Raw genomic sequence first — 27,466 nt, forward strand, 5'->3', positions numbered from 1 at the left:
AAAAAACAAAAGAAATAAAATGTCTCCCTTGAGATGCCAAACCACAAATCTACCCTTAGGCAGTTTTGGTGCCAGAATTCATTTTGCCAGCATGTTGTATAAATCTAGTTAAAGTGGTCATGGGCAACATTGCCCCAAGGCATCTGGCAGAAACAAAAGCAAATCTCCAATGGAACACTCTTTAAACTCAGGCCTCAAAGAATTTCGTGGATAAAGTTCCTAGGAACATGAGCTCACAATATGAAAACATCAATCTATATTTTATCAATATCTACCTATGTATATATACTACCAAACACACAATGAAACATGCCAGCATGAGCAATAGTCAACTAAACAAAAACAGAATCAATCTTATAAAGTCTGCAGATTTTAGAATAATCATACAATATAAAATAATCATATTGTGGATGTTTAAATAAATAAGAGAGTACTGATAGCATGACTAGGGAGAGACTGTCAGAAGTGATCATGCAGATTTTAAAAGGAACCAAATAGAACATTATATGAAAAATAAAATAATTTAACATCCTCAGGTTCTGATATTATTCAGGAAAAGGATAAAGATATTGACTAAATTTTCACTTTTCATTTAATATAAATACTTAAAAATATATACATTCCCTAAAAATATAAACAAACTATGTAACTTCCAAACTAGAAGAGGGGAGAAATGGGAATAAAGAATAAAAATTATTTAATAAAAAAAAAGAAAGTTTTAAAAAAATTTTACAAAGAAACAGGAAAAGCCCATCAGTTAGGACACCTATTGGGATGCCCACATCCCATATGGTAGTGCTTGGTTCAAGTTCAGGTATGCTTCCAACCCAACTTTCTGCTGATGCCCTGGGAAGGTAGCAGATGATGGATTAAGAACTTAGGTCCCTGCCACCCAAATGAGAGACCTAGATTTACTTCTGAGTTCTTAGCTTCAGCCTGGCCCAGCCCTAGCTGTTGCAGGCATCTGGGGAGTGACAAGATCCTAATTAACTTAATGGACATGGCATTTCCATGTGGAAAGTAAAAAAAGTTCTGGAGATAGATGTTGGTTTGATTATAGAACAATGTGAATAAATAGTACACTTAAAATCGCTTAAATTGGTATACTGTATGTTATGAGTACTTTACCACAATTAAAAAACAAAAACAACCAAGGCAGACATTTGGTGCAGCAGTTAAGATGCCACTTAGGATGTCCACATCCCACAAAGTACCTGCCTTCAAGTCCCTGCTTCCTGCTACTGCACATCCTGGTGGACAGCAGATGATGGTTCAAGTACTTGAATCCATGTCACCTATGTGGGAGACCTGAACTGAGTTCCAGGATCCTGGCTTAGGCCTGGCTGGGTCCTGGCTGTTGCAATCATTTGAGAAGTGAACCAGCAGATGGAAAATATTTTTATTTTTTGTCCTTCCATCTCTCTGACTTTCAAATAAAAGCTAAAGAGTAAATAAATACCTGTTGTGTCTATACCCAGGAATAGTCTGCCATTGTTACTGGGGTGTTCATATAATAATCCATCTTAATGCTTTGAGAAGTCAACTGTGTTATCCCTTCCTAAAACTGTTCTTAACCACAGCACAGAGGTCAAAACAAGATTATTACCTAGAAATGGCTTACAATTATGTAGCACTTTATATTTAAAGACAGACTTTTATGTGGCTTAACTCACTTAATCTTTGTGACAACCATATATGGTAAATAGCATTACTCCCTTTTAATTGATAGAACAAAGTGAAGCTTGAGAGATTAAGTTGTCCCAAGAACACGGTGCTATTAGCATGCAGGGGTTCAAATACTTATCTTCTGGCTCTATAGCAATTGATCTCTAAAAGTACAGAAATACTTGTCAACTCACTATGAACTTACATTTAAAATGCCGAAAGCAAAGTGCTATGCTTGTTAAACTGAATAAAGAAAAGAAAAAGATAGCATCATTAGCTCCTCAGTGGCCAAGGAATAATGATTATACTAAATCTGTGCTCTGAATCCTATTAACATATTTGTGGCTTTTTATAATGCACTATTTCTAAACCTTGGTCAAGTTTAAACTCTGGTTGGCTCTTTGTACTTTTAGACTTTAGCTACTAAAAATACCTTGTAATGTGGGACTAGGGGAGCTTTCCTCTAAACTCCTTGTTTTAGATTGTAGCTATTCAAGTTTTAATTTAAATTCTCAAAAAAAAAAATATTGTCCAAGTCCAACAAAAACAAGTAGCCAGGTTGCTCTTCCATTTTTACACAAGAAGGGTCTTAAATTTCATTTTTTACTGCTCTCCTTGGAGAGGATGGCAAATGTAAACAGAAGAAACTTGGCATCACACCATCACTGGTCTTAGGGACTTTACGAGTTCCCCCTTGAACAAAGGGCTGGGTCAATGCAACCTCTGAATTCTCATCACACAGCTGTTCCTTTGAATGTCTGGCATAAATAAGTCAACTCAGAGCCCCAGTTTTTCCTGCTTCAGAATGCTGACCAGGTAGCTTTCTCCATCTCTGGGAAGATTTGGTACCACTTGGAAGAGCAATGGCATTGACACCCCTTTCTGTGAACAAGACTTCCTGAATTTATCAACTGATACAATAAATAACACTCCTTGAGACAACATGCAACAGCTTTCTTACTGTGGTGGTATTCCCTGAAAGAGCTTAAGATAGCACACAGAGGGAAGGACCCAGGGCATACTATTTAGAAAGTCTTCACTGGCAGGTTAAACATTGAATGCACAGAGAGATGGCCCATGTGTTTCCTCTTTCAAGTTGTCCAGACACTGTGAGGGGGAAAAACAGTAAACCTCTGGCTCACCATTGCCTTTACTGCAGCTTGCATTCAGATACCCTCACCTCATACATGTGAAAGTGTTTGGAAGCATCACTGTACTTTGAAAGGTTAGAGCATTTTGAGACTCTCTTCCTTTGCATTCTGCTGGAAAATTGATAATCCATGGTTCCTTGAGCTGAGCATGATGGATACATGAAATACTTTTATTAAAAAATAACTCACACCTATTATAAGTTGGGCAGAATCTCGGGAAATTTTCTTTTGTATATGGTTTATTGTTTTCATTCTCATAGCTTACACTTATAAAGCACCTACTTTTTGCCAGAAATTGTACTGAGCATTTCATATGCAATGTTATTTATTCTATACCACACACCATTGACCTGTGATAGATACTACCTTATTCTCATTTAATACACACACACACACACACCCTACAACCCTAAAATGTAAAGAGGTTAAGTGGGCATATAGCAAGTAAGTGAATTATGGCATGCAATCCTTGTTTTTATGTGTCAAAGTGTGCCAACCTAGCTCAAAAAGGTCATGGTATTACCTTATACAATCTCAGATATTGAATTTTCAGAATCAGTTTGCCAACTCCTATCACTGCCTTACATACATTAACATTCTCTTCTTTAAAGAAGAAGCACCAACATTCATATTAGATTTCAAACATCTCAAATCTATTATTGTGTTCCTCTCAACTTTCTCTTCTATATGATTTAAACAAAAAGAAGCAGCATTCCTTCCAAGATTATGTTTTCCAATGCCAATGTTGCTTTTAACTTCAAATGTTATGTGATGGCCATTTGTAACTTGTCTACTAAAGAGTGAAAGATACAAAGCAGATACCCATTATTAGTAATTATGACACGATAGCAAAGAAAAAAAGTTCAATGGCAAACATAAAGTGGCTCCATGTTATGAATGGGTCAACGTTTATGTCTAATACTGCTTAAAGGTAAAAAACATATTATGAGGATAAGTCTGTTTTTTAAAAAACAAATTACTTATTCGAAAGGCAGAGTTATGACCAGGGGAGGGGCAGGACAGAGAGCAGGGTCTGGGCAGGGGCTTCCATCCACTTATTCACTCCCCAGATGGCTGCTATGGCTGAGGCTGGGCTATGCCAGAGCCAGGAGCTTCCTCTGGGTCTCTCATGTGGGTGCAGGGGCCCAAGCACTAGGGCCATCTTCCACTGCCCTCCCAGATGCATCAGCAGGGAGTTGGATCAGAAGTGAGAAGCAGCTGAAACTCACCTAGCCCCAACCTGGGATGCCAACACCGCAGGGGGAGACCTAACCCACTATGTCACAACGCTGGCCACGACAAGTCTTTTAAGAAGTTTGATTTCTTTTTGGAAGTGTCAGAGATGTTTTGTTCTAACATTTGTATAATTTCAGCAAAGTATTTTGCAACTCATTTAACATAAACTGAACAAGTATTTATTGAACATCTACTTTGTTCTGAGTTTAAGAATACAGACTATATATAAAAGAAACAGATCCTAAAGAGATTGCAAGTTAGTGGATGAAAAAAGAACATACCAATAAATTGAATTATATATAAAGCAGTACATATTAAGTACCTTTCTTACCCTTCTAGTTCTGTAGCAAGACCAAAAAATTTATTCTGTAAAACACATCTTGGTGGTAGGTTCTTTGGCAGTGCAGTTAAGGTACCACTTGGGATACCTGCATCCCACATGAGAGTGCCTGGATTTTAGACCTGGCTCTGCTTCCAATTATAGCTTCCTGCTAATGTGCACCCTTGGAGAGAGCAGTGATATCACAAATATTTGGGTCCCTGCCACCCACAATGGAAACCCATATTAAGTTTCAGCCTCCTGGTGTCAGCTTGACCCAGACCTGAATTGGCAGATAAAGGATCTCTCCCTCCTTCTCTCACTGTGTGTGTGTATGTGTGTGTGTATCTTTCAAATAAACTTATTGAAACAGATCTTGAATCTGTCTTCCTCTTCAGAGAAATTTGGTTTTGAATTTCAGGAATAGCTTGATTTATGCTTTAAAGATTAGAATCTTTTCCCCCCTCCACTTATTGCCCGATTATTGTGATCGATCCTGACCTGTAGATTGAAATGCCGGGAGATGCTTTCATGTTACCCATTTTAAAATATATCTTTCTATTTCCTTGCACTACAGAGTCATCAGAAATTGGGCCTTCCATCGTGGTTCACACCACTGTCCCATTTGGAGTTGCATACTTGCAACACAGCACGGCAGAAGTACAGGAGTTAATCATCCAGCAACTGGAAAATATTTTGCCAGGTTTGCCCCAGCCAGTTGCTACCAAATGCCAGAAATGGACACATTCACAGGTAATCAAGGAACCCATTAGTATGAATACAACAATTTTCTAAGTCAATCAACCAAACTATACTTTTTCATCCTTTGTCATTTTCTATTAAGAGAAAATAACAGTGTGATTGTTGGAGCAAATATGTGCTTGCCCAACACATGTGTGCAACTTCTACAGGTTTAATTATCCTGCTAACTTGCAATAAGAAATATATACAATTTTCACTAATGTTATCTTCAGATTCTGACATCGCAAAACATACACCCTGAGATTCTGGGGTTTCCTTTGCAGGCAAGGCAGGTTATATATCAAAATGCAGCCGTTTCTCTGGGGTTTTTCTAAATCAGTACTGTGGTTATATAGAAACCACTATATCCTCTCAAATTTCTGCAATATGTCAAATTAACTTTGTAAGTGTATTTTGCTACCACAATTTTCATTTCTATTAAGTTCCCACTTTGGTTTTGACTGCTGCCAGCAGAACTCTTCAGGAAAGAAAGATGAATACCTGCACACCACAGCAAGTTGAGGTGCTTTTCAGAGTTAGATAACCTGCTGCTCGCCCTGTAAGCTCTAGCTTAAATCTATTTATAATAAGCAAATACTTTGAAAAAAAGAATTTTGCATTTGAGTATTGGTAGAGACAGTCTTTTGACCTCTTAAGAAGTCGTCTGGGGGCAACTGAGTAGAGAAAAGATGCAGTAAGTTATGCATTCGTTTCCTGAGACTTCTGAGCCCACTGAGTGACTTAACGCTACTCGTTCTCCAAGTTGTGAGGCATTAGAAGAAGCGCTGTTGGTGGAAATGGCAGCAAGTTTTGTATGTTTTAATTGGCTTTTCAAAATCAGAGGAAATGGTAAATTACTTCCTAAAATATTGCAGTGGGTCTACATGTTTACTTATATCTTCAAGTTAAATTATACAGTGAACTTTTGGGGGAAATGTTTACTTAAACACATCATGGTCACTTTAGAAGACTTTGCTTTTTCTTCTTAAAAGCAAGGAAAAATTGCAATAGTTAATGTCTTTAAATTATATTTAACTCAGTTTTAGACTGGCTTGAAAAAGAACATGGAGAAATAATCTTGATTATAATTTGATGCTATGTATAGTACACAATAAGTCACTTTGCAATTTGTAATAATTCCTTTAAAAGAAAAAAAAGTTTGTGAGGTCTCTCATTGTGTCTTCCTCATAAATAATTTACTAGTAAACTGAAAGTAAGTTTCAGATTTACTGATTTCTTAAAATTTGATGTGTTTTCAAAAATAGATTTGTCCTACCCACAAAAATGATCTATTCAATATTGTGCAATATCATAAAATTTAATTTAAAAATCTTTGAACACTATGTACATCCAAACTCTAGTGATGATTTTTAATCACAATTTGGATGTTGAAATTAACCCACTACATTTACAACTCTCTAGTTATGAAATCTGCATTGGCTGAAAAGCCTGAAAGGGAATATGTTATTAATCAGACTTTGAATTCAGCATTTTCCACTTTTCATATACTTCTTATATTACCTTTAGCATCATTTTATAGAATACAATATTGTCATGGCAAAGATCTTATCTGCATTATAAAACTGATACAAATCAAACATATTTTTCTTTTAAGTTTTTTTTTTTTTAATTTTTGACAGGCAGAGTGGACAGTGAGAGAGAGAGAGACAGAGAGAAAGGTCTTCCTTTTGCCGTTGGTTCACCCTCCAGTGACCACCGCGGCCGGCGCGCTGTGGCCGGCACACCGAGCTGATCTGATGGCAGGAGCCAGGTGCTTCTCCTGGTCTCCCATGGGGTGCAGGGCCCAAGCACTTGGGCCATCCTCCACTGCACTCCCTGGCCACAGCAGAGAGCTGGCCTGGAAGAGGGGCAACCGGGACAGAATCCGGCACCCCGACCGGGACTAGAACCCGGTGTGCCGGTGCCGCAAGGCGGAGGATTAGCCTAGTGAGCCGCAGCGCCAGCCAAACATATCTTTTTCTAAGGTGATGTATATATCTGATTAATTAAATCAAAAGATTCAATATTTAGCTGGTTAGTTTTCAGCTACTCTTCCCAAGAGAGCATTTCTCCAATGCCTTTAAAATGTATCATATCCTTTGGAATTTGATATAAATGTATGCACTCCTGTTCCCTTGCCATCATCATACAAATGATCTACCTTTAGTAAATTCATACTTGTATGTGTATGAATATTAGTCAGTAAAGTGCTAAACTGAAGGAAAGGGTGATACCGGGACAGGAACAAAAGGAAAGAGGAACAACCAACTGATTCTACATTTCTCCCATATCTGAAGAGAGGTGCAGAGCCATTTAGGGGGAAATCCCACCCTTATCTTCCAGCCTGGATCCCACACTATGTTCCATTTCTTTTCCTCTCCCTGTAAGACTCCACCAAAACCTTCTCTTATTCTTCACACTTCACTCCCTTCCCTCTTTTTATCTTTCTCTGAAAAAACAAATGATAGGATCCTACACATCCTCGTTTTATTAAAACCTCAATAGGCCTCAGAGCTGTGCCCCAGTCTCAGCCAATGGTGAGTAATGAGAATTCCCCATCTTAGACCCCTCATGCTTAACACTTTTTTCTAATTCATTCATTTTCCCCTTTCTCTCTTCTTTTGTGATCCTTGCACCAGATCCTAACACACAGTTCTATGGGAAACAGGGAACAAGAAGAGAAACTATGAGGGACAGAAACTATGATGAGCACCTCTATGGTGCTAGGCCCAAAGCTAGCTGATTGAATAATGTGATCTCATTTAATGTTAAAAGTAGTTTTATAAGACAACACTGAGCCGGTGCCGCGGCTCACTAGGCTAATCCTCCGCCTTGCGGCGCCAGCACACCGGGTTCTAGTCCCGGTCGGGGCACTAATCCTGTCCCGGTTGCCCCTCTTCCAGGCCAGCTCTCTGCTGTGGCCCGGAGTGCAGTGGAGGATGGCCCAAGTGCTTGGGCCCTGCACCCCATGGGAGACCAGGAGAAGCACCTGGCTCCTGCCATCGGAACAGCGCGGTGCGCCGGCCGCAGCACGCCTACCGCGGCGGCCATTGGAGGGTGAACCAACGGCAAAAGGAAGACCTTTCTCTCTGTCTCTCTCTCACTGTCCACTCTGCCTGTCAAAAAAAAAAAAAAAGACAACACTGAATGCTGGTGAGGATGTGAAGTAATAGGAACTCTAATTTGTTGCTTGTGGGAATGTAAAAGGGTATAGCCATTTTAGAAGACAGATTGGCAGTTTCTTAAAAAACCCACAATACTCATATTATATGGTCAAGCTATCACTTCCCTAAGTACTTAGAAAATGACGCTGAAAACATGCCCACAGAAAACTTGCAGTGGATATTTATTGCAATTTTACTCATAATTGCCAAAACTTGGAAGCAACCAAGACGTTCTTCAGTAGATAAATGAATAAACAAACTGGTACATCCATACAAGGGAATATTATTCAACAAAACAAAGATGAAGATCAATTCGAAAGACATTGAAAGATTTAAATGGGTCTTACTAAAGGAAAGAAGCGAATCTGAAAAGGCTACATGTTGTATGATTTCAACTTTCCATGGCTTCCAGGAAAAGACAACACTGTAGAGAGACAAAATGATGAGTGGCTGCCTGAGGTTAGAGGGGTGGAAGGATGAGTGGGCAAGACAAAGAGGATTTGTAGGGCAGTACAAAAATGTTCTGTCTTTACTATAAGGGAGAACACAGGTCATGATATATTGTTCAAACCCATGGACTGTGCAACATCAAGAATGAACCCTAACGTGAACTATGGACTTTGGGTGATAAAGTTCTGCCTATGTAGATTCACCATTTGTAACAAATGCACCACTGTAGTTAGGGGTGTCGATAATTGGGAAGCTAGGAATGTGTAACGTCAAACAAGGTATGAGAAATCCTGTACTTCCCTCTCAATTTCTCTGGGAACCTAAAACTGCCCTTCGAAAGTTATAAAGGGGCCGGCACTGTAACACAATGGGGTAAGCCACTGCCTATTACTATGGCATCCCATATGGGCACCTGTTTGAACCCTGGCTGCTTCACATCCCATCTAGAGCCCTGCTAATGTGCCTAGGAAAGCAGCAGCAGATGACCCAAGTCCTTGGACCCCTGCACTCACCCACATGGGAGACCCAAATGAAACTCCTGGCTTCAGCCTGGCCCAGCTCTGGCTGTTGCAGCAATTTGGGAAGTAAACCAGTGGATTGAAGATCTTTCTTTTTCTCTCTCTCTCCCTTTCTCTCTTTCTCCAGCTCTGCCATTCAAATAGACAAAGTAAATCTTTTTAAAAAATGAAACTAAACCAACTACCTTTACTTTTTAAACCCAGACATGGAAGGGGACGCGGGAGTGAAGCCAAGTGGCCCAGGGTTCCAGAAAGCACTGGGATTACAGTCACCTCCACCAGAAAAGTCATTATAAAAATTTTAAAAATTAAATCCAAATAAAAAATTGTCTAGTGGTAAAACCCAATAAATTATTTGAAATATATATTTTTAAAAGTAGTCTCATGAAGTTGCTAATTCTAACCCACCATAGTGATGAAAAAACAAAGCCTCAAAAGAGATGAAAATAACTTCCTTAAGGTGCTATGGCTAGTAATGACAACACCAGTCCATCTGTCTCTCGAGTCCTCCCCACCCCCCAACTCAGTCTGTTCCTGTTGTTGCCGTAACAAATACCAGAAACTCAGTGGCTTAAAACAACACAAATGTATTATCTTACAGTTGTGGAGATCAGAAGTTTAAGATGGGGCTCCCAGGGCTGCGTTCCTTTCCAGAGGCTCAAGAAGATAATCCATTTTCATGTTTTTTCCATCTTTTAGAAGCTTCCCACATTCTTTGGCTTGAGCTGCTGCCTCCATCTTCAAAGCCAGCAACAATTGGTCAAGCCCTTTGCACACTGCACCACTCTGACCTTTTCTTCTGCCTCTCTTCCTTTAAGTACTGTTGTGATTTCATTGGTCCCACCTGGATAATCTGGGCTACTCTCCCCTCTCTCAGATTCAGCTGCTTAGTCATTTTCATTGTATTTGCAACCTTCACTCTTCCTCTCCACATGAAACCTAACATCTTCACAGTTTCCAGGAATGTGGGTTATCATTTGATGGGGTTGTTTTTCCTGCCTTCAACACCCATCCCCTCCAAGCCCTCATCCACAATCCCTTGGTTATAGCCTTTTATGAGGCAGTGTCTTCCACTTTTCAAAACCTTTAGGGAGAGCATCAGCCCTATAAGGCTTGAGCCACAATAAGCTAAAAGCAACAGGGGAGTTTTGTGTGGAGGTGTTTTTTATTACCCTGGTGCTCTCCCATGCCCAGTTGCAGTCTCTAATGTCACATATCCACAGTGGCAGCATAGCGGGGGGAAATGCTTGTTCATTTATTCATTTGGTTACTCATTTTTTCAGTAAGAATTCAATGAATGCCTGCAAAATGCTAGTACTCTGCTCATGAAACGCTGGGCACTAATATTTGTAGAAGGCTTTCTCCTAAGACACTAAGTTGAATTTTGTTTTTAAGAAATTGGTGCAATTTCGCTGGATTCTGTCCCAGTTGCCCCTCTTCCAGTCCAGCTCTCTGCTGTGGCCCGGGAGTACAGTGGAGGATGACCCAGGTCCTTGGGCCCTGCACCCCATGGGAGACCAGGATAGGCACCTGGCTCCTGCCTTCGGATCAGCGCGGTGCGCCGGCTGCAGTGAACCGGCTGCGGCGGCCATTGGAGGGTGAACCAACGGCAAAAGGAAGACCTTTCTCTCTGTCTCTCTCTCTCTCACTGTCCATTCTGCCTGTCAAAAAAAAAAAAAAAAAAATTAAAAAAAATGGTGCCACTTAAGAAGGAAGGTGTGTTGGAAAGACTTGGGACTGCCTCTGGGCCCTCCCACTTTGGGTTTGAGTAAACAGTTGAGTAGTTGGTTCAAACAAGCCTAGCAAATAGAATGGCGGATTTTGTGTGTCTGTGTGTGGTTCATAGTTCCTCCCTTTTGCAGCTATTTGCCCTTCATAATTTAGATGTTTATCTAGTTATTTTAACTTGATGCTTAGTCTGTAATTCATTGATCAAGGTTTTTGTAACAAGTGTGATAAATTAACCCTTTGGACAGATGACAAGTAGGTGAAAATGCCCTTCCATGTGCCTTAACAGGGAACATTTAATCAGCTTGATAACCCTAATATTCATATCATTATCATTTGCTGTACTTTAATGTTTTTGTGTCTATTATTATTTCCTTCTCAAACTATAACAAATGTCAGGTTTAACTCTGATTTTCCCCACATTTCTTCAGTTCCAGAAAATATTAGTGGCCCTTTTGTCCCACTTTATTTAGAACACTCACATATTGATTTTTTTTTAAATCACCAGATGTATTTTTAAATATCAAGATCAGAAGAATTTAAGTAGAAGGGGAGGTGGTGATGAACACATTGGTATCTTTTACAAAATTAATGGATTTGGACTATTAAGCCTATTAAGCTTGCATAATATAATTAGAAAACAATTGTCTTCTATACTTGTGTTTCTTTACTTAGTCTTTTGCCCTAAAACTGTGCCTTGATGCAGGCACTGTGGCTTAGCCAGTAAAGCTGCCACCTACAGTGCCAGCATCCCATATGTGTGCTGATTCACGTCCCGGCTGCTCCACTCCCAATCCAGCTCTCTGCTGTGACCTGGGAAAGCAATGGAAGATGGCCCAAGTCCTTGGGCCCCTACACCTACATGGGAGACCGGGAAGAAGTTCTTGGCTCCTGGCTTCATATCGGCACAGCTCTGGCCATTGTGGCCATTTGGGGAGTGAACCACCGGATGGAAGACATTTCTCTCTCTCTCTCTCTCTCTCTCTCTCTGCATCTCTGCATCTCTGTAACTCTGCTTTTCAAACAAATAAATAAATCCTAAAAAAAAAAAAAAAAAAAAAAAAAAACCTGTGCCTTTACCCCTGCTTTTTTTTTTTTTAAGGATCATGAACTCTTAAAGGGTATGATAGAAGCTAGGAACATAAAGATCCTCTTCATTAAAAAAAAAAACAAGGCAAGAATACATAATCATAAAAATTGCATAGAATTATGAGGATTTATCAGGAATCTAATGTCCTTCTATGAATCCAGTATTAGGAACACCTGCTATAATGTATACCACAATAACCTGAGTAAATCCGGAGCCCCTAATGGCCCAGTCTTGGCATATTGTTGAAGTCAGAGAAACAATCCAGCAATCAAAACCAATTTAAGATGATTCTGATCTTTTCTGATACTTCTTTCAGAACTTCATGCCATATCAAAATTTCTCCATAATGACTGTGCTAATTTGCATTCCCACCGACAATATATAAGGGTTCTCTTTTCTCCATATTCTTATCAGTATTTGCTATTATTTCTCTTTTTTATAATAGTCATTCAAACCAGAAAGAGATGATATTTCACTGTGTTGTGATTTGTATTTCCCCGATAGTGAGCATTTTTTCATGTATTTGTAGGCCATTTATCTTTCTTTAAGAAACATCTATTCAGGCCCTTTGCTCATTTCTTAACTGAATTGCTTGGTTTTGAATTTTCTCAGTTGTTGAATTTTCAGAGTTCCTCATATATTCTGGATATTAATCTTTTGTCAGATAAATAGAGATATTTTGCTGTCTTTAATTTTTTTTTTTTTTTTTTTGATTAGAGGGTTAGAGATTGAGAAAGTGTGTGTGTGTGCTCCCTTCCACTGGTTCACTCCCAAAATGACTACAAGTACCAAAGCTGAGAGCCAGGAACTCAAAACAGGACTCCGGCATGGGAGCAGAAACTCAGTAACTTGAGTTATCACCATTGCCTCCCAGGTTCAGCATTATAAAGAAGCTGGAGTCAGAAACAGAGGTGGTATTGAATCCAGGCATTCTGATAACGTGACGTAAATGTTTAAACCACTTGGCTAAACGCCTGGCTTCAGATGGATAGTTTGTAAATATTTTTTCCCAATCTGTCAATTGTCATTTCATTCTATTGTTTGTTTCTTAGTTTGATACAATCCCACTTGTCTATTTTTGCTCTTGTTGCCTGTGCTTTTGGGGCCTTATCCAAAAGAATCATTGCTTATGCCAACGTCTTGCAGTGTTTCCTGTATGATTTCCTCTGGTAGTTTCATAGTTTCAGGTCTTACATTTGGATCTTTGATCCATTTTGAGTTGAGTTTTATATTGGGTAAGAGGGAGGCAGAAATTTTTCAGCCTTCTGCATATGCATATCCAGTTTTCCCAGTACCATTTATTGAAGAGACTCTCCATAACAGCTAAGCAGTATGGAGGTTGCTTAAAAAACTTAAAAGTAGGTCTACCTACCATGTGACCCAGCTGTCCCACTTCTGGGTATATACTGAAAGGCAGTGGAATCAGCATGTGAGACAGCTGCATCCTCGTGTCATTGTAGCACTTTTCACAATAGCCAGTGTCCATCAGCAGATGAATGACGAAGGAAAATGTGATGCACATGTAAACACACACACAAACACTATGGAATATTTAGCCATAAAAATAATGAAATTCCATCATTTGTAGCAAAACAAATGGAACTGGTAGAAATCATTATATTAAGTGAAATCAGCTAGACGCAGAAAGACAAGTACCCCTACATTCTGTCTTATAAGTAGAAGTTAAAAAAAAAAAAGAGAGAGAGAGAGAGAGAGAGAGACCTGAAAAGAAAAAAAAGAGAGATTTACTAGAGGATGGGAAGGATGGGGAGGGAAGTAGAAGAAATGAGACGGTCAGAAGTAACAAATTCTGTTAGCACAGTGAGGTGACTTTTATTCACAATAATGTATTGTACTCTGTGTAAACAATTGGAAGAGAAGAGCTCATAGGCTCCCAATACTAATAAATATAAGGAAATAAAAGGCTGATTACATGGCTAGATTGGTTTATGCAGTGTATATGCATTGCAAAATTGCACTGTACTCTATAAAAATGTAAATTACTACATGCTAATAAGTTTTTAATAAATGATAAAATATTTTTAGAAGAAAGAATATCCAAGATTCATCATCCTCAACAGAACTTTTGGGATTCCCTCTTCATTCCCTGCATATTCCACTTCTGAAGTTCCTTCAGATCCTCTGTACCCTTAATTGTTTTCAAAGATTTATTTGATTTATTTGAAAGGCAGAGTGACAGAGAGAAGTGACAGAAAGGAAGAGATCTTCCATCCACTTGTTCATTATCCAGATGTCCTCCACTGCAGAGGCTCGGCCAGGCTGGAGTCTGGAAATCCATCCAAATCTTCCATGTGGGTGGCAAGGGCCCAAGTACTTGAACCATTTTCTGCTTCTTTCCCAGGTACATTGGCAGGGAGCTGGAACAGAAGCAGAGCAGCTGGAAACTGAAACCAGTGCTCTGATATGGAATGCCAATATTGCAGGAGGCAGCTTAACCCACTGCACCACAACACTGGCCCCTTCACCCTTAATTCTTAATTCACCACAGAAACTTTCTCTTTCCTTTTGTTCTTCTTCACCTTTTACTCTAAACTTTTTTTCCTGTCTTAGACAAGGATATCCCTGCCTTTCTCAAGAAAAAGCTCCCCCCGCCCCCTTTTTTTTTTTTTTTGCTTCTTCTTCCAGTCTTCCCCACCTGCTTACTCAGGTGGCATAAAACTGTCTAGGAGTAAGAGAGAAAAGAGAAAAATACACTCTAGTCTAGTCTTCCCCTAGCCTTTTTGTCATAGGGCTGACCATAAAGAAATTCTTTGACCTACCTCATCTGATACTAGGTCATAAAACTTATTTCATGAGGGTCCCGACCTATATGCAGGGGGAAGGAACAGAGAGACCAAGAACAGACAGGCCTCACTGGGATTCTCTTCCCAGTCTGTGGACATTAAATCATACCCATTTTATCCAATTGCATTTCCACATGCCTGGCCATGCTTCAGTCATGCTTGTGCAAAGAAGTCTCCATAAAAACCCAAATGGACAGGATTCTTCTGAGAGCTTCTGGTTAGCTGGACACATGGTACACCTGGGAATGGCATGGAAGCTCCTCCCACATACCTCCCCCTATACATTCCTTCATTGGTATCCTTTGTAATATCCTTTTATGATAAACATAAATAAGAGTTTCCCTGAGTTCTGTTAGCCACTCTAACAAATTACTCAAATACAAAGAGGGCATCTTGGGAACTACAACCAACAGAAGGTCTGATGATCCATACTTCCGACTGGGTATCAAATGGAGGCAACTCTGGTGGGACTGAGCTCTCTGTCCATGGGATCTGACACTACCTCCAGGTGGACAGTGTCAGAACTGAATTAGAGGATGGCCAGTTGGCATCTGCTGCACACCTCATTGCTTGATTGATGTTGGGAGACATTCCCACACCTTTTAGGATCACAGAAATTATCTATGTTGTGAGCATACACAGAAGAAGAAACTAAGAAATTGAGTTTCTTTTTCCACTGTAGCACTAGAACTGTGATTATTAAAGTACAATAGGCATGTTTTCTAGTTCCTTTCCCCAGTAAACTCAGGCTCTTTGGGTCAGTCTTTCACTAGTCCCATGACTGTTCTCTCATATTTGCAATTTATAATTGCTGCCTTTTTTTTTTTTTTTTTTGGACAGGCAGAGTTAGAGAGAGAGAGAGAAAGGTCTTCCTTCCGTTGGTTCACTCCCCAAATGGCCGCCATGGCCGGTGTGCTGCACCGATCCGAAGCCAAGAGCCAGGTGCTTCCTCCTGGTCTCCCACGTGGGTGCAGGGCCCAAGCACTTGGGCCATCCTCCACTGCCTTCCCAGGCCACAGCAGAGAGCTGGACTGGAAGAGGAGCAACCGGGGCAGAATCCAGCGCCCCAACTGGGACTAGAACCCAGGGTGCCAGTGCCACAGACAGAGGATTAGCCTAGTGAGCCGTGGCGCTGGCCAATTGCTGCATTTTTAATCCTGTGCTGTGATTATGATCTTGGACTTGAGAGTCAGACAGATTTAAGTTCAAACCTAGTCTCTATGTGTGCTTTGAACAACTGAGGCTGCAACTGTAAGCATTTGGGTCCTCAACTGTAAATGACAACAGTTGGACCTACCCCTTCAATTTGTATTTAGCGAAATGAGAAAACACAGTAGAAACCATCTACTGCAAATGCTAGTATAAAGCAAGTTCTCAACATTACTAGACAGTAGAAGTAAGAGGAAGAAGTGGTAAAGAGGAGGTAGGGTGAAGGTGCTTCCTTGGTCATTTCTTGGCAGCCCAGCTTTGTGCATCCCTTACTCTCTGTCTTTGATGACCTCTCTGTGCCCACATGCTGTCCCACATTTGTGTTTCTTATTCACTCTTTTCCTTTTATTATTGTTATGATTCATTCTTTTTTGTTTTTTTCTTCTGTTTCACATGGTAAAAAGTTCTGGACAGGGATATTTCAGAAGGACTGATTCAATGCCAGAGTCTCTGACACTCAGTCATACCCATAAAGGATTATTGAACAATATTAGAACAAGGTGAGATAAAAGTTGTGGCTTCCTGCAGAAAAAACAAACTCTTAATATTTGTGGGTTTTTTTTTTGTCTTTCTGTTTTGTTTTGTTTAAAAGCTTAAATTTTTCTAAGTTTCTTGCCATTCCTTCCTATACTAACTTGCACATTTTCCACCATTTGGTAATTTAACACATTTGCGCCATGAGTCAGTATTTCCTGGCATAAAATGATGGCCACAAGAGCACTTCTGCTTATGTATCATATGTTTATAACCATCTTTAGAGGGCCAAAACTGGCCCTTTGGGATAGCTAGCTGTGGCATCACTCAGTCTACCAACAACAAGAATCCTAATGGTTGCCAGTTCTAAGCTTCCATTAAATTATCTTCCACCTCTTTATCATTGGCACATAACTAACCACTTGCTTCAGTTTATGATGAAGTAGCACATGTGTGTGAGATCATCAGCTGAGAAATCTTGATGACTGAATTAGGAAAGTGCAGTCACATTTTAATTGAAGTTTATATGGGTAGCTATTTCCCCTTTACATAAAATTCCATATATATTAACTATTAAATATTTTAATATATATGAGTTTAATGAAATCATTTTTCTGAAATAATCTTAAGATTTAACCTGCTAGTCATTAGCAAACTTATTCAAAATAACCAGTTATTTTGAAAAGCAGTACTTTATAGAAATCTTTAAAGAGAATATGTGTAACTTTCTTCTGGAAATATGCTATATATATATGTTCATCTGTACTCAAAGTGAATACATAAAATTTGGTGGGGGATGTCATTACATATGCATGAATGCCCTAAGATAAATAAGCCCTGTTCTAGCACTCTTCCTTAAAGTGTAAGTGTACTAAAATTATTTACATTAGATATAAGCATTAGGTAATAAAATTAACAGGTAAAAAATATTTAGTTGAGGGGCCGGCGCCATGGCGTGCTAGGTTAATCCTCCGCCTGCGGTGCCGGCACCCCGTATGGGTGCCGGTTCTAGTCCCGGTTGCTTCTCTTCCAGTCCAGCTCTCTGCTGTGACCTGGGAAGGCAGTGGAGGATGGCACAAGTCCTTGGGTCCCTGCACCTGCATGGGAGACCAGGAAGAGGCACCTGGCTCCTGGCTTCAGATTGGTGCAGCTCTGGCCGTTGTGGCCATTTGGGGAGTGAACCAACGGAAGGAAGACCTTTCTCTCTATCTCTCTCTCATATTGTCTGTAATTCTACCTGTCAAATAAATAAATAAAAATCTTTAAAAAAAAAGAAAATATTTAGTTGGCACAGACTATTTAGACTCATTTTAGAAATTAATAGTAAATACTCATTCCATTCAACACACAATTGCTAAACTCTTACTATATGCCAAACATTATACTGGATAATCTCAAAGACAAGCTCCCTTCCTTCAAGAAGTTTCTCTTATAATCAGTCAGCAAGGATGACCAATAGGCAGACATCACAATAAAGTACAGTTTGCATAATGCATTAGGTGATCACAGAGAAGACTTGAGGAAGAAGCAGAAAATGTCACTTCCCAATATGGAAGTCAGAAAGCAAAGGAAATTATGTTGGTAAAACGTTCCAACAACACGTGCACTTCCCCAGAGGCAAAAGAGGCAAGAAGCATCAAGGAATGGTCAGTAGTTCCATTTGGCAAAATCGTACAGTGCAATTGGAATGTAAGATGACTGGTTGGAGAGATGAGCTAAATGTGGTTCTGGTTTGCTGTGCTAACATATCTGGAAATTATAGCTCAGTTCAGCTCAGGTATGGTGCTGCCAATGCCCTCTGGCTGAGACATTGTCATTACCACAATCAGAAGTGTCTAAAATAGGGGCTGTACCAGTTTTATAGTTTAGACCCCTTATTCCTATTCCTTCTTTTTTACCTTGGTCTTTGACAGCACTTATTGTAGCAATTCTGTATATCATTATAGTCCACATAAGTATTTTATATTGCCTTTTCCCCCTCTCAAATGCCATTTGCTTCATTCCATCAATCTTCCTTACTCTATGTAGCTCACTGGGTTTTGTTAATAACTTGCTTTTCCCTTCAAATAGGTGAGAAAGTTGAAGTTCAGGGAGCACAGATCCCTTGTGTGAGGTGCAACTGCTAGGAGATGGCTGAAGAGGAACTCAATAACAGACTAGCTTTTAAATATCTCTTTTTCTACCAGTAATTTTTTGAGTCCTGACTTCCCACAGATTATGACATATTCATATACCTTTCATGTTTTGCTGTTCTCAGCTAGATATAATTAACATTTAAACTCTTATTTTAAGAGCTCTTTTATACTTGTTTTCATTTCATCTTCACAAAAGTTCTGACAGGTCAGTAAGTAAATATTGTCTTTGTTTTAAATAAAGAAAATGAAGTTCCTATTGAATGTTTTACCTAAAGTGATTCAACTAGTGAGCAACAAAATAGAAATTAGAACGCATCAATTTAGATTCAAAAGCCCATATTTCATACCACATACAAAAATTCACTAGAAATGGATCACAGGCCTAAACACAAAACCTTAAACTATAAAACTTCTATATGAAAACAGTATGGGGCGCCGGATTCTATCCCGGTTGCCCCTCTTCCAGGCCAGCTCTCTGCTATGGCCAGGGAAGGCAGTGGAGGATGGCCCAAGTCCTTGGGCCCTGCACCCGCATGGGAGATCAGGATAAGTACCTGGCTCCTGGCTTCGGATCAGCACGATGCGCCGGCCACAGCGGCCATTGGAAGGTGAACCAACGGCAAAAAGGAAGACCTTTCTCTCTGTCACTCTCTCTCACTATCCACTCTGCCTGTCAAAAATAAATAAATAAATAAAAAATAAAAACAAATGAAAACAGTAGAAAATCCTTATGATCTTGGAGTTGACAAACATATCTTAGCAAGAACACAGAAAACAAACCACAAAAGAAGAAACTGGTAAAATGAGCTTGATGAGACACTGAGCTTTGAAAGACAGTTAGGGAAATGAAAAGATGGTCATAGACCTGGAAAAAATGTCTGTAAAGCATAAATCTGAAGATGAAAGACTGTTGTCCTGAACCTATGAAGATCCCCTCACAAAACAATAATAGAAAGTACCAGACCAATTGTTTAAAAATTAGCAAAATATTTGGAAGAGCACTTCACCGAAGAAGAGATTAATTTTACCATAAAAAAATTTTTAAATGAAAATTATAAAACACTGCTTAAAGAAAGACTTCAGTGAAGTCATCACATATTGAAAGACTTAGCATTCTTTTTTTTTTTTTTTTTTTGACAGGCAGAGTGGACAGTGAGAGAGAGAGACAGAGAGAAAGGTCTTCCTTTTTTGCCGTTGGTTCACCCTCCAATGGCCGCCGCGGTTGGCGCGCTGCGGCCGACGCACCGCGCTGATCCGATGGCAGGAGCCAGGTGCTTCTCCTGGTCTCCCATGGGGTGCAGAGCCCAAGGACTTGGGCCATCCTCCACTGCACTCCCTGGCCACAGCAGAGAGCTGGCCTGGAAGAGGGGCAACCGGGACAGAACCGGCGCCCCGACCGGGACTAGAACCCGGTGTGCCGGCGCCTCAAGGCAGAGGATTAGCCTAGTGAGCCGCGGCGCCGGCTCAGACTTAGCATTCTTAAGATGGCAGTAATACCCAATGTTATCTGCAGATTCGTTGCAGTCTCTATCAAAATCCCAATGGCCTTTACAGAAATGGAAAAAGAAAATCTTAAAATTCATATGGAATTTCAAGGGCCCCCAAATATCCAAGACAGTATTGAAAAAAGAAGAAGTTGGGAGAATTCACACTTTCTGATTTCAAAACGTACTACAAGGTGTCAGTAATCAAGAAATGTGCTACTGGCCGGCGCAGCGGCTTGCTAGGCTAATCCTCCACCTGCAGCACCGGCACCCTGGGTTCTAGTCCCGGTTGGGGCGCCGGGTGTCCTGGTTGCTCCTCTTCCAGTCCAGCTCTCTGCTGTGGCCCGGGAAAGCAGTGGAGGATGGCCCAAGTCCTTGGGCCCTGCACCCGCATGGGAGACCAGGAAGGGGTACCTGGCTCCTGGCTTCGGATTGGCGCAGCACACCGGCCATGGCGGCCATTTGCCGGGTGAACTGACAGAAGGAAGACCTTTCTCTCTGTCTCTCTCTCTCTCACTGTCTAATTTTGCCTGTCCAAAAAAAAAAAAAAAAAGAAATGTGCTACTAACATAAAGAGAGACATACGTAAGTGGAATATAATTGAGAGTTCACAAATAAACCCATACCTACAGTCACCTGATTTCTGAGAACATTCAAAAATATTCTATGGGAAAAAAACTTCAATATATGGCATTTGGGACAACTGGATATCCACATAAAAAAGAATGAAGCTAGCCATTTACTGCAAGCTCCATCCAAAATAAACCAAAGATCTTAACATACAAGCTAAAGTGATAAAACTCCAAGAAGAAAACAGTAATAAATCATCATGGCCATGGATTTGGTAAAGATTTCTTAGGTATAACATCAAAACATAATCAACAACAACAAAAGATTAATTTGTACTGCATCAAAATTGAAAACTTACTTGTTTTAAAAGTTTATCAAAAGAGTGAAAAAACAATCTAAAGAATGGGAGAAGCTATTTTGAATCACATTTCAGATAAGAATCAACTGTGCAGAAAGTATACAGAATTCTTAAAGCTCAACAACAAATAATCCAATTAAAGGGGTGAGTGTTTGACACAACTCATTTTTTAAAAAATAGAGATTTTTATTTATTTGAAAATTAGAATTACACAGAGAGAGGAGAGGCAGAGAGAGAGAGAGAGAGAGAGAGAGAGAGAGAGAGGTCGGTCTTCCATCTGATGGTTCACTCCCCAATTGGCCGCAACGACCAGAGCTGCGCCAGTCCAAAGCCAGGAGCCAGAAGCTTTTTCCAGGTCTCCCATGCAAGTGCAGGTGCCTAAGGACTTGGGCCATCTTCCACTGCCCTCCCAGGCCACAGCAGAGAGCTGCATCAGAAGTGGAGCAGCTGGGTCTTGAACTGGTGCCCACATGGAATGCTGGCACTTCAGGCCAGGGCTTTAACCCACCGTGCCACAGTGCCGGCCCCGGCACAACTCTTAAAATGCCACCAGAGACACCTGTCTCCCATGTTGGAATGCCTGAGCTCTTGTCCCAATTCTGCTTCTGACTCCAGCTTTCTGCTATAGTACACCCTGGGAAACAGCCATAATGGCTCAAGTACTTGGGCCTGTGCTGTCCATGTGGGAGACCCAGATTGGATACAGGGCTCCTGGCTTCAGCCTGATCCATCTTGGGCTGGTGAAAGCATCTGTGGAATGAACCAGACAATGAAAGATCTCTGTCTCTCTGACTTTCGAATAAAAAATGAGAATAACAGGCTAATCCTCCGCCTTGCAGCGCTGGCACACCGGGTTCTAGTCCCGGTTGGGGTGACGGATTCTATCCTGGTTGCCCCTCTTCCAGGCCAGCTCTCTGCTATGGCCCGGGAAGGCAGTGGAGGATGGCCCAAGTCCTTGGGCCCTGCACCCGCGTGGGAGACCAGGAAAAGAACCTGGCTCCTGGCTTCGGATCAGCACGATGTGCCGGCCGCAGCGGCCATTGGGGGGTGAAACAACGGCAAAGGAAGACCTTTCTCTCTGTCTCTCCCTCTCACTATCCACTTTGCCTGTCAAAAAAAAAAAAAAAAGAGAGAATAAATAAAAATTTTATAAATAAAATGAGCAAAGGACCTGAATGGACATTTTGCCAAAGAAGAAATACAAATGGCCAAGAAGAACAAGAAAATGTGCCCAACATCATTATTTAGGGAAATGTAAATCAAAAGGATAATGAGGTACCATTTCATACCTATTAAGATGATTTTTTAAAAGATTGATTTATTTATTTAAGTGACCGAATTACAGACAGAGAGAGGGAGACAGAGAGAAGAGGTGTCTTCCATCTGCTGGTTCACTCCCCAAATGACCACAGTGGTTGGAGTTGGGGCAATCTGAAGCCAAGAGCCAGGAGGTTCCTCTAGGTCTCCCACATTGGTGCAGGGAACCAAGCAATTGGGCCATCCTCCACTGCTTTCCCAGACATTAACAGAGACCTGGATCAGAAGAGGAGGAACCAGGATATGAACTGGCGCTTACACAAGATGCCAATGCTGCAGGTGGAGGCTTAACCTACCATGCCACAGCGCTGGCCCTGATGATTACGATTTTCAAAAATGCAAAATAACAACAATTAGAGGAGACATGAAGAAATGGAATTCTGGTACTTTACTGTTGTGGAAAACTGTCTGGCTTTTCTTCAATAAGTTAAACATAGATTTACAATGTGACCCAGCAAACTCATTCCATCAACTGATGAATGAATAAACAGAATATGACATAATCATGCAATGGAATGTCATTCAGCCATAAAAAATGATGAAGTTCTGATATATGCTGCAACATGGTAGAATGTTGAACATATTATGCTGTGTGAAACAAGCCATTCATTAAGGCCACATCTTGAATGAGTCTATATATGTAAATATCGAGGATAGGCAAATCCATAGAGACCAAAAGCAGATTAGTGTTTGCCAGTGGCTGTTACTAATGATAAATTTTATCTTATGGATGTTTTACCATACATGAAAGAGAAGAGATGTGGATGGCAAGTGAGGCATGCAAAATGATACTGAACAACTTGGTCACTAGGGAAACGAAAATTAAAACTACAGCAAGATACCATGACACACCTACAAGAATGACTCAGATAAAAACTTTGAAAATGTAAATTGCTGATAAGGATGTGAACATCTGGAACTCACATATATCACAGGTGGGACTGCAGAAGGGCACAACCACTTTGAGAAATAGTTTGGAAGTTTCTTACAATGTTAAGCATTTACCATGTGACCCAGCAACCCCATTCTTAGGGATGAAATGAAGACAGACATCCACATAAAAAACCTATGCGCAAATTATCATAGCAATTTTATTAATAATTGCAGAAAACTGGGAATAGCCCAAATATCCATTACCAGGTAACTGGGTGTATTATATATAATGTACATGTTATATATAATAATTACATACATATTATATATAATGTAAATTTTATACATCCCTAAATGAAAAACTACTCAGTAATAAAAAGGAGCAAACTAGTAATAAAAAGGAACAAACTAGTAATATTTGTAATTACATGGGTGGATCTCACAAGCATTATTCTAAGTGGAAGAAATCAGATTCAAAGTCTACAGACATGAGTTGTGGAAAAGCCAAAACTTATGGTGACAAAGATGCATCAGGGGCTAAAAAGGGACTGTGATTATGAGGAGGGGGTTAAGTAAGGGACACATGGGAATTGTAGAGGGTTATAGAAATGTTCTCTATATTGTTTATGGTAGTAGTGCTTGCAGGACTGTATATGGTGTCAAAGTTTATAGAACAGTACACATAAAAAGGGGTGAATTTTACTTTATATAATTTGTACCTTAATTAAGCAGACTTTTATAAACTACCACCTGGGGAGCATAAGAATTGACCCTTTTGTTTTCCCAGGATTAAAATTGCAGGAAGGTTGTTTCTAGACCTGGAGATCAAGACGACTGCATTCTTTGCTGCCATCACCTCCCAACCCATCCATAAGTCTGGGGAGTCGGTTCAACACAAAAGAGAACCACGAATGTCAGGGGCCTTGCTTCAGGATCAGCAAGAAGGGATAGGGAATGGGAGATGAGATGCGGGGGGGTTTGAATTGGTGGGAAATTCAGCAGCTATCAACTTAATCAGGGGAAGAGGTAGTAATGCTAAGTCTCAATTACAGAGAATGGTGATTTTTTTTTTAAAAAGATTTATTCATTTATTTGAAAGGCAGAATGACACACAGTGTGAATGGCAGAGAGAGAGAGACATACACAGACAGTGATAGAGAGAATCTTCTGCCTGCTGGTTCACTCTCCAAATGGCCACAACAACCAGGGCAGGGCCAGGCTGAAGCCAGGAGCCAGGAATTCCATCCTGGTCTCACATCTGAGTGTTGGGAATTCAAGTGTTTGGGCCATCATTCGCTGTTTCTTAAGCTCAGTAGCAGAGATGGATAGGAAGTGGAGCAGCCAGGACTGGAACTAACCCTATGACATAGGGTGCAGGGCATCCCAAGCAACAGCTTAACCTACAGTGCCACCATGCCTCCCCATGATTTTCAGTTTCTAAACTCACCGTTGAAAGCATTTTTGGTCCTCTGCATCCTAGAATCCCTAGCAACTAGATGCTCAGAGATACTGTGGTGGAACATTTATACATAGATGAAAACAAAAGGATTCCACGTCTGTTAAATCTTCTTACACAAAGAATCTGTATTTTGTACCCTCACACCTTTTGCAGTGTTCAGCAACTGTTAGGAAAAAACGTATTTGAAGAATTAACTGATGAACATACTAAAACTCACTGAAGGGCAGAACTGTTTCCTATTAAATTAAAAACTCTAAAGGGGAATGTAACACCACTGTTGTTTTGTCTGTTATTACTGCAACAGTACTAGAAAAAACTATATTTCATTCTTTATTGTGTGCTTGTTCTGAGCAAGTGCTCATCAAAATAGACTGCTCCAGTATTTTCAGGACTTTAAAAGACAGAATAGATCTAACAGATTCAATGTAGACCTTGGCAATTAAATATACAATTTCAGCAATGTATGTCCTTTGCAGTTCAAGCACACTAAAGCTGCTACATGGATCATATAATTGATTTGTGGCACATTCTGCTTGCATCTATCCAATGGTTTATTAAAATAGAATAGACAAATACCAATAAAGTGAAAAGCTCCACAGAGAATTAACCAAACCACATCACTTTCTTCACACCTAGAATATTCCAACCAATAGTAATTTTACAGCAGCTCTCCATAGAACCAGAGACACAGCTTTGTAGCCACAAGTCCACAATACAAACCTTTCCCTAAAGCACAACAAATAGGTTTATGAAATCACCATTAAATATAATAAAACACTTGAGAGATGGGTAGAGAAAAGTCAAGATGATGAACACAACACAGAAGAACCAGTTAAAAAGGTACCATTTCTGCAGGAAAGCACCATGTTTAGATAAGGCTTTTTATGAATATTGACTACCATAGCATACAATGATACAGGACTGAGAGCCTCAAAAATCAGTGTCTGGGCCTGGCATTGTGGCATAGTGAGTTAAGCTGTTGCTTACAATGCTGGCTACATTTGGAGTGTAGGACAAGTCCCAGCAACTCCATTTCTTTTTTTTTTTTAACTTTTATTTAATGAATATAAATTTCCAGTGTACAGCTTATGGATTACAATGGCTTCCCCCTCCCATAACTTCCCTCCCACCCACAACCCTCCCCTCTCCCGCTCCCTCTCCCCTTCCATTTGCATCAAGATTCATTTTCAATTCTCTTTATATACAGAAGATCAATTTAGTATAAAGATTTCAACAGTTTGCACCCACATAGAAACACAAAGTGAAACATACTGTTTAAGTACTAGTTATAGCATTAAATCAAAATGTACAGCACATTAAGGACAGAGATCCCACATCAGGAGCAAGTGCACAGTGGCTCCTGTTGTTGACCCAACAAATTGACACTCTAGTTTATGGCGCCAGTAACCATCCTAGGCTGTCGTCATGAGTTGCCAAGGCTATGGAAGCCTTCCAAGTTTGCCGACTCTGATCATATTTAGATAAGGTCATAAAAGACAGAGTGAGGATAGTAACCAATGATCCTAAGAGTGGCATTTACCAGGTTTGAACAATTATACAGCATTAAGTGGGGAAGAGGACCATCAGTACACACAGGTTGGAAGTAGAGCCATTGGTGGTAGAGGTTATGATTACAAAGGAATGAGGCCCAAGTGCACTAGACAGGGTCTAGAACAAAGGACAGAGTCATTATTAGAGGAGCTAAGAAAGGTGCTGTCTAAGCTACAATTAAGTTTTCTGATTGAGAGGCAAATAGAACCTGATAGAAGGGGATTGATAATAATCAGTTGGGCTTTAGGCCTTGTAAATTCAGAGGCCCAGGCCTATCTATCTCTTCACATGGGGTATATCCTAAGGGAGGTGTGAACCTCCTAGGGGAAGGCACTCTGTTGACTTTCATTACTTGGCTGGCCTGGGAGGAGAGCTGGCCAGGTAAAGGCATCCTGCTAATGGACTGGATGATGGCCCAAGCACTTGGGTCTTTGCCACCCATGTGGGAGACACAGATAGATTCATGGCTCTTGACTGGCCTGGCCAAGTCTCAGCTGTTGCAGGCATTTGAGGAATGAACCAGCAGGCAAAAATTCTCTCTCTCTCTCTCTCTCTCTCTCTTTCTCTCTCACAATCTCTCTCTTTCTCTCTGTCTTTCTCCCTCAATTAGGCAAATAAATCTATTACCAAAAGAGGTATAGTATTCAAAGAAATAAACCTAAAAACAGAGTAAATGGTGTAATCAGCACAATTTATTATTCTTTTAAAAAAAAATTTATTTATTTGAAATTCAGTTTCAGAAGACAGACAGACAGACAGACACAGAGAGATCGAGAAAGAGAGATCTTCCATCTGCTAGTTCACTCCCCAGATGGCATCAGTGGTCAGAGCTGAGCCAGGCCAAAGCCAGGAGCTAAGAGCTTCATTGGAGTCTCCCATGTGGGTGGCAGGGGTCCAATCATTTGGGCCATCTGCTGCTGCTTTTCCTAGGCCATGAGCAGAGAGCTGGACCAGAATTGGGGCAGCTCAGATGACCCTGTGCCCATATGGCATGTGGCATTGTAGGCAGCGGCTTTACCTACTGTGCCATAATGCTGGCCCCAAATTTTTTCTTATTAGCCCTATTCTGAGTATTATCTTCAATAATATGTTAAGGGTTAAGGGATAATCTTTTAAAATTTTATTTATTTACTTAGTTTCATTTTATTTGAAAGGCAGAGAGACAAAGAC

The 27,466-nt window shown here is 40.4% G+C and overlaps 1 protein-coding gene across 1 annotated transcript in view; it reads left to right on the forward strand.

Moving 5' to 3' along the window:
• RNLS (renalase, FAD dependent amine oxidase) overlaps positions 1–27,466 on the forward strand; it is a 297,638-nt gene that overhangs the window by 255,748 nt on the left and 14,424 nt on the right. Inside the window, exon 6 of the mRNA XM_062214903.1 lies at positions 4,949–5,124. Within this exon, the coding sequence (XP_062070887.1) occupies positions 4,949–5,124 (176 nt within the window). The remainder of the gene's footprint in view (positions 1–4,948; positions 5,125–27,466) is intronic.

The sequence above is a fragment of the Lepus europaeus genome, chromosome 17 (assembly GCF_033115175.1).
Source record: "Lepus europaeus isolate LE1 chromosome 17, mLepTim1.pri, whole genome shotgun sequence".
NCBI lineage: Eukaryota > Metazoa > Chordata > Mammalia > Lagomorpha > Leporidae > Lepus > Lepus europaeus.